Below are 8,179 nucleotides of genomic sequence, written 5' to 3' on the forward strand. Positions count from 1 at the left end.
TTGACTGTTTCCTCATAGGATTTGATTGCTTATAACCCTATAACTATTATTAAGTGTTGTACCTGGCGAATGTATCTTTCTTTTATGTACACTGAGAGCATTTGCACCAAAGACAAATTCCTGTGTGTCCAATCACACTTGGCCAATAAATAATTCTAATTCTACTGACCTCAGAAGGATGGAAGACTGTGTCCACCTTGAGCCACTCAGAATTGAACTCCTGGCAGTGAGCAGAGAGTTAGCCTGCAACACTGCATTTTAACCACTGTGCAACAACAGTTGTATATAAATAAAGTAGATATCAATGAAAGTTCAACTTTCACTCTCCAATTAAAAATGTACATTCCATTTTCCAAGGCATTTATAAATACTACTAATACCCAAACCCATAAATGATGATTTCATGTTTTCCTGTTTTGCACAAAAAGTCCAAAAGGGCCTTCCAACTGATATTAAATCCAAATGAAAGTAAATTTCACGAATGAAGGTGAATATACATGTCCTGGGATAATATGAAAGGATCCAATCTGGGTTGGTCACCGGGATCAGAAGTTTTGTCTTCCAACACACATTCAATTTTGCAGCTACTCAGATTATTGGGGGAGCAGGCACAAAAACAGCCAGTGAAGGGATTGAAGCCTGGGAAACAGGCCCCTCGTCAGTCAACCTGCTGACTTACCACCAGCCTATCAAGTAGTTAAAAGGCGAAGGCTGGGCAGCACAAACAAATGACAGGTAATGACTTAAAAGCCAGTCATCAACACACTCCAATCAACATCTAAAAAGCCACTTACAACAGGCACTATAAGTACCACACGCAAAACAGCACACACTGCGAGAAAGAAACTCCTTGAAGATAAGACTTCAACGCGACTCTGAAAGTTTTGGAAGACAAAACCTCTGGTACTAGTGACCGACCCAGATCAGATCCTGGGAAATTAAATGTAGTCAACATCTATTCTCTAATCAGAGCCCCAAGCCACAGAAGCCAACAACTCTATCAAGTTTATCAACCATTCCTCCTTGTGGAATCCTACGAACAGTTGTTCTGTAACAACTATAATGATGTGGGATAATACCCAAACAAAGCTGAATACCATATGTGTGTGTGTGTGTGTGTGTGTGTTTTCTGAGGTTTTTGCGGGTATTTGTATGTGGATCTTTGGTTATTCGGGTTTTCTCCCACGTAAAATTGGAAGTATCTAGGCAACGTTTCAATGAAGTCTCATGAGACTTCATTGAAACGTCACCTAGATACTTCCAATTTTTATGGGAGAAAACCCAATAACTATAGATCCATGTGTGTGTGTGTGTGTGTGTGTGTGTGTGTGTGTGTCTGAAAAGTGAAGGAGGGCAAAAAAATTAAGAGGATGACTGCAACTGCACAGTTCAAGCTCTGCTCCTCTTTAACATACATGATGTATATAAAATGGATGTAGCTTTGATCACATAATCACAGACACTGTCTTATTTTTTTACCTCCCCCATGTACATCCAGTTTGATATGTCTGGCATAATATCCAATAATAAACTAAGATGCATGAAGCAATTTTAGTTTTTGGTCAGTGGGTTGGGTGAACCCAGATAATCGTGTTTGGGAACAAACCGTCAATGATCCTCATTTGATAATCTAGAACAACGTTTATCAAACCTCAGCTACTTTCAGATATGAGTTGAAGTCTACATGTCTTAAAGTTAGACTTTTAGACTTTACAATGACTTTATTGTCACTTTAAATGTTACTCAGGATGTGAAACATTAGGTGAACCCATCTCCATGATTAACATTGACACTGTGCCTCATAAGATAACCTTTATTGTCGTTTTTTTAATTGTGAACGCACTGGCACACATTAAAAATGAAATTCTGTTGCCTGCTCTCAAAAGGAAGTATATATCTTACCCACACACATTGGTAACACACGTTTGAATTGACATTAAAAAGAGCTTTTCTTTCTGATATGTTTTCAGGAGAGTCAATCCATCAAACAGTTTAGCACTTAAGGTTTCATTCTGACTGGCAGAAAGGATGAAAGGCAGGTTGAAGACTCTTTCATGCTGAGAGCACCAGATATTGAATTCAAAATCCTTTTGCAAACCAACATTATGTTCTGCTATGCAGAGCCACTTTGGTCTAGTGGTTAAGTTGCTGGTTTCAGAACTCGAGAAACTGTGAGTTCAAAGTCCCATCTTAGGTATGGGAAACAACTGAATAGTTTTGGGGGGGCGGAAATTCTCTCAGCCCATTTCATCTCACTGGGTGGTTTGTTGTGGGGAAAAGAAGAGGAGGAAGTAGTATTAGGTAAGTTTGTTAGTTGAGTCATGGCAAGGGGACCTCATTTTCTTTTTAGTTTGAAATGTTTTGCTGCTTGTCCCAGTATCTTCTTCCATCAAGCTGGTTAGGGGGATCAGTTGCCATTACTCAACTTCTAGACAATTCTACCTGGATGAGTGAGAATCTTCATCAACTAGTATTAGGTATGTTTGCCACATTTAATAATTTATATCTATATATCTATACATCTATCTCTATATATCTCTATCTCTCTACCTACCTACCTACCTATCTATATATCTGTGAAATACAACTCACGCATCACCACAAAATCTCCAGAACCATAAAGCCTACAAACTTGACATTTGGCACGAATGTGCCTCTTGGCTTCACTAAGAAAGGATTTTTCAAAATGACCATCAGAGCATTAGTATTTCCTATATTATTATTAACATGCTCTGATGCTAAAGAGTTCTACTCCCCCTCCCCACCTGAAAAAAAATCTGTTCCAAATGCAAAACACAAGCACAGGAGAGGAGTTTCAGTTTCAGTTTCACATCAGCAACCAGCTTTAGTACAGAACAGTTGAGCTAAGCAACGCCCAGGCTCCTTGCCGTCTTCTTCTTGCTCAAACAGCAAATACTGTTTCAGTTTCCAAACAGCCCTCAACTCTCTCACACACTGACAGGACGCTAGCCAGATGAATACCGATGGATGCTGGTAGGCAGAGGCAGAATCCCCAGCCCTTATTTTTCTCCCCAAAAACTAAGACCTATTTTAATTAGCTGGATACCTGTATCCAGCTAGTAGAACAATAAAGGTGGAATAAAGATCAAATAAATAAACACGGTAACATTTGCCTTCCCACTTCAAAATGCAGAGAGTCCATTTGATGTAGTGGTTAAGGCACAGGCTAGGAACCATAGGAGATTGTGAGTTCTAGTCTTGCCTTGGGCTCAAAGCCAGTTGGGTGACCTTGGGCGGGTTCTTCTCTGTCAGCCCTAGGAAGCAGGCAAGGGCAAAGCACTTCCAAAACCTGCCCAAGGTATTTCCAGGAAGCTGTCAGGACTCTGACCAAAGGCACACAAGTCCATTTCCAAAATGTTGCCAAGCAACCTGCAGAGATCCATCCACCCAGGAAGTTGCCAGTGACACTGGCTCAAAGGCCCACACGCATATCACTTCCAAAATCTTGCAGGGAAAAAAAAAATCTGCAGAGACAGTCCAGGAAGTTGCCAGCCAGGAGTCAACACGAATCAAAGTCACACACATATACACACCCCACATCCAAAATCTTGCCAGAAAATGGGCAGGGACTAATCTAGGCATTTGCCAAGAATCCACATTGATTTCTGTGGCATACACTTATCCACACCCATACCGATACACACCACTTCCAAAATTGTGCCCTTCCACACCCCCACACACGTCTAAATGCAAGGACAGGTAGTCCTCGAGTTACAACCACCAAACTTCTGCTGTTAAGTGAGACATTTGTTAAGTGTTTTGTCCCATTTTACAACCTTTCTTGCCTCAGTTGTTAAATGAATCACTGCAGATGTTACCTTAGTAACCTGGCTGTTAAGTGAGCCAGGCTTCCCCATTGACTTTGCTTGTGAGGTCATCGCAAAAGCAGATCCCATGAACTTGGGGCACAGCAACGGTCGTAAATATGAACCAGTTACCAAGCATCCGAATTTTGATCACGTGACCATGGGGATGTTGCAATGGTCGTTAAGTGTGAAAAACGGTCATAAGTCACTTCTTTCAGCGCCACTGTAACTCCTAACATAAACATTAGGAGCCTCTGTGGCGCAGTGGTTTGAGTGCAGTACTGCAAGCTACTTCTGCAGCCAGCTGCCTACAATTTGGCAGTTCAAATCCCACCAGGCTCAAGGTTGACTCAGCCTTCCATCCTTCCGAGGTAGGTAAAATGAGGACCCAGATAGTTGGGGGCAATAGGCTGACTCTGTAAAACACTTAGAGAGGGCTGTAAAGCAGTATATAAGTCTAAATGCTATTGCTATTGAAGGTCGCTAAACAAACTTTTGTAAATCAAGGGCTACTTATACCAGGAGTCTGCAACCTGTGGCTCTGGAGCCATATGTGGCTCTTTTGAGCCCCTGTTGTGGCTCCTTCTCGGCTGATCCCACCACTGGCTGGCCCCTCCCCATCCCCGTCACTCCTCGCCCGGCCTGAGAAGGTAAGGGTGATGTCAGGGGATGGAGACTCACTCCATATTCCGGAGCACGAGGTGACTGGGTGGGTGGGAATGAGTGACGTGGAGTTGGCTATGCCCACCTAGTCACACTGGCTGTTCAATTTTTGGCTCCTGGTGTTTTCCTTTCAGTGGGAAACAGGTCCAAATCAGAGGTGGTATTCAGCCGGTTCTGACCAGCTTTGGAGAACCGGTAGAGGAAATTTTGAGTAGTTCGGAGAACCGGCAAATCCCACCTCTGACTGGCCCCGCCCCCATCTCTTCTCTGCCTCCCATTGAGTCCCAGCTGATTGGCTGGGTCTTCTTTGGTTGCCCTGCATAGGAAAATGGAGCTGGAAAGCAGGTTAGTGGGTGAGGAGGGAATGGAGATTTTACAGTATCCTTCGCCTGCCACGCCCACCAAGCTATGCCCACAGAATAGGTAGTAAAAAAAAAAAAATTGAATCCCACCACTGGTCCAAATGGTTCTTTGAGTGTTTAAGGTTGCAGACCCCTGGGTTATACTGTAGTAGATTAAGAAACTTCTTAAAATTAAAATTAGAAGGCTGTCTAAAACCTGGCGAAGCACAGCCAGAACACAGCTGCTCTAAGTGAAGTTAAAATACATGTAGCCTTTACAATTGTTCATTTAGTGGCCGTTCAAAGTTCCAATGACACTGAAAAAACTGATTTATGACCATTTTGCACAGTGACGACCTTTGCAGCATCCCCCATGGTCACAAAGTCAATATTCAGGCGCTCGGCAAACTGTTTCATACTTATGACCTTCGCTGCATCCCCAGGGTCGCCACGACCTTCTGAGAAGCGAAGTCAACGGAGAAGCCGGATTCCCCTTAACAATGGGGTTACTAACTTATCAACTGCGGTGATTCACTTCGCAACATTGGCGAGAAAGGTCGTAAAACGGGGCAAAACTCACTCAAGCGGCGTCTCACTCAGCCATAGAAACCTGGGGCTCACTTGTGGTTGTTAAATCGAGCGCCACCATGTAAGAAAGATATCAGCTGAGACCGAGTTTGCGTTTATAGTTGTTTCCTCTTTCCTGGATGAATTCCAAACTTCCTTTTGCCAGCGGAGCCAGGAATGAAAACGGGGCGTGTGTCCACCCAAAAGTGAGAAGAGATCCACCAAAAGTTGTCAGCGATCAGCTCTCCATTTTCCCTCAACAGCTCCCACTTCAAACTTTCTTTTTCTTTCTTCCTTTCTCTTTCCTCTCTCTCTTTCTCTCTTTTTCTCTCTTTTTCTCTTTCTCACTTTCTTTCTCACTTTTTCTTTCTCACTCTCTCTCTCTTTCTTTCATTCTCTTTCTCACTTTTTCACTCTTTTTCTTTTTCCCTCTTTTTCTCTCTTTCTCTCCTTCCTTCCTTCCTTTCTCTTTCTTCTCTTTCTCTCTTTTTCTTTCTCCCTTTTTCTGTCTCTTTCTTTCCCTTTCTCTCTCACTTTCTTTCTCGCTCTCTTTCTCACTCTTTTTTCCTCACTCTTTCGCTCTTTCATTCTCTCTTTCTCGCTATTTTTCACTTTTTTTTTCTCTCCCCCTCTCTTTCTCTCCTTCCTTCCTTTCTTTCTTTCTTTCTTTCTTTCTTTCTTCTCTCTTTCTCTCTTTTTCTCTCTCTCTTTCTCTCACTTTCTTTCTCGCTCTCTTTCTCACTCTTTTTTTCTCACGCTCTCTGTCTCTTTCATTCTCTTTCTCGCTCTCTTTTTCACTTTCTTTTTCTTTCCCTCTCTCTCTCTCTCTCTCTCTCTCTCTCTCTCCTTCTATCTCTGTCCACCCCCCAATATCTTTCCCAAATCCTCCTAGTTCCAAAGCTCCCCTTGCTCTCTCCCTTTGCTCGCCCTTCTCACACGCCGCACCACGGATCTTAAAAAGTCTAGAAAAGAAAGGCAGCGGGGAGGGGGGGGGGCGGAGGAGGTAAAAGGTGGGATCAGCTCCAACCACTAGACTTTCCAGCCTCAGCCCACTTTTTTTTTTAATTTCCTTCCTTCCCCACCGGGACTCACCGTACTGGTCGGAAGCCTCTTTGCCTTCTCTTTTTTTGCCCGCCATGTCGAAGCCGGCTTCCCCCGCTGCGACCCTGAGCAGCCCCGGGAGTGATGGGGAGGCGAGCGAACCGAGAAGTCTCCGAACGGGGCGATTCTGAGCTGGAACCTGTTGCCTGGCAGTGCTCCGCCCACGCTGACGTCACCGCGGCCCCGCCTCCCGCCGAGCCACACACCTGCGGGGGGCGGCGGGCGGCTATGCTCACCTGCCGCTGGCCTCGGCCACGCCCCCTGCCGCTCAGGCCGCTTTGACCCTTTCCGCGCCGGCGCCTCGGAGCTGCTCGACAGATGAACAGAGTTGGAAGGGACCTTGTAGGTCATCTAGTCCAACCCCTTCTCCTCCCCTTGCCTCTCCCCCCCCCACCCCCCACCCCTTAGATCTCAGGTCAGGACGAGCCAGCTTGACTTTTCGGGGTCCCGAAAAAAGGAAGAACTTTTAGCTATGCAATTTGGGATGGTCACCCTTTGAATGGTGTGGGAGTAGGAATGGATGGCTGGGGATGGTGTGGGGTGGGATTTCAGACTACAGAACCCAGAAGGACAACTCAGGTGACCCTAAGGACACAGATCAGCCTCCAAGGGCTTCAATGCCCCTCTTACACGATGTCTTCTATTTTACTCCTATGACAACCATCTGTGACAGAGTTGGCTGAGAAGGAGAGCACCCAGGTTCCTAATGTTTTCCTTTAATTGAACTGTGAGTAGAGTAGAGCAGAATAGAATAGAATAGAATAGAATAGAATAGAATAGAATAGAATAGAATAACAGATTTGGAAGGGACGTTGAAGGTCTTCTAGTCCAACCCCTTGCTTAGGCAGGACACCCTCTCAGACAAATGGTCTACCTCTAAAAGGATGCAAATAGCAATAGCACTTATATACCACTTTTAAGTGCTTTACAGTCTTCTCTAAGTGGTTTACAGAATAGCACAGCACAGCACAGAATAGAATAGAATAGAATACTTTATTGGTCAAGTGTGATTGGACACACAAGGAATTGGTCTTGGTGTAAATACTCTCAGTATACATAAAAGAAGAGATACATTCATCAGGAGTTGAGAATCATAAGATACGACACTTAATGATAGTCATAGGGTACAATAAGCAAGAGTCAGCCTATTGCCCCCAACAATCTGGGTCGTCGTTTTACTCACCTTGGAAGGTGAGTCAAGCTTGAGCCTCGCGAGATTCGATCTGCCAAATTGCGGTAGGAGTAGCGTGTAGTACTGCACTCTAACCACTGCGCCACTGACATTCATTCACCAGCTAACTACAAGAATATAAATCCTTTCACTCCCCACTATCCTGTCAGAGCTGAAGAAGCTTCTTGGATGAGAAGCGAAACGTCTTCAAAAGAAAAAAACAAGACAGTCCAGTTGCCTCCTGAAAATAAAATCACCTTTGGAACAAGCATGATCTGGATGACTAAGAATCTCTACAGACTTTTAACTTGGGTGTAAATGTTTATGGAGATTCTCAGTCATCCGGGTCATGGCTGTCTCAAATGTGATTTTTTTTCAGGAGGCAACTGGACTTTTTTGTTTTTTCTTTGAAGATGGTTCGCTTCTTATCCAAGAAGCTTCTTCAGCTCTGTTGAAGCTGAAGAAGCTTCTCTGGATGAGAAGCGAAACGTCTTCAAAGAAAAACCAAA

At 44.2% G+C, this 8,179-nt stretch overlaps 1 protein-coding gene across 1 annotated transcript in view; it reads right to left on the reverse strand.

Annotated features, from left to right (window-relative positions):
* The window catches only part of SLC44A4 (solute carrier family 44 member 4), a 77,832-nt gene extending 71,164 nt beyond the window's left edge, over window positions 1-6,668 (reverse strand). The window contains exon 1 of the mRNA XM_026720044.2: window positions 6,491-6,668. Coding sequence (XP_026575829.2) covers window positions 6,491-6,536 — 46 coding nt within the window. The 5' untranslated portion in view covers window positions 6,537-6,668. The remainder of the gene's footprint in view (window positions 1-6,490) is intronic.
* Window positions 6,669-8,179: the final 1,511 nt, after the last annotated feature.

This window comes from Pseudonaja textilis, chromosome 2, assembly GCF_049901715.1.
Source record: "Pseudonaja textilis isolate UNSWEBS1 chromosome 2, rPseTex1.2, whole genome shotgun sequence".
NCBI classification, from domain to species: Eukaryota; Metazoa; Chordata; class Lepidosauria; order Squamata; family Elapidae; genus Pseudonaja; species Pseudonaja textilis.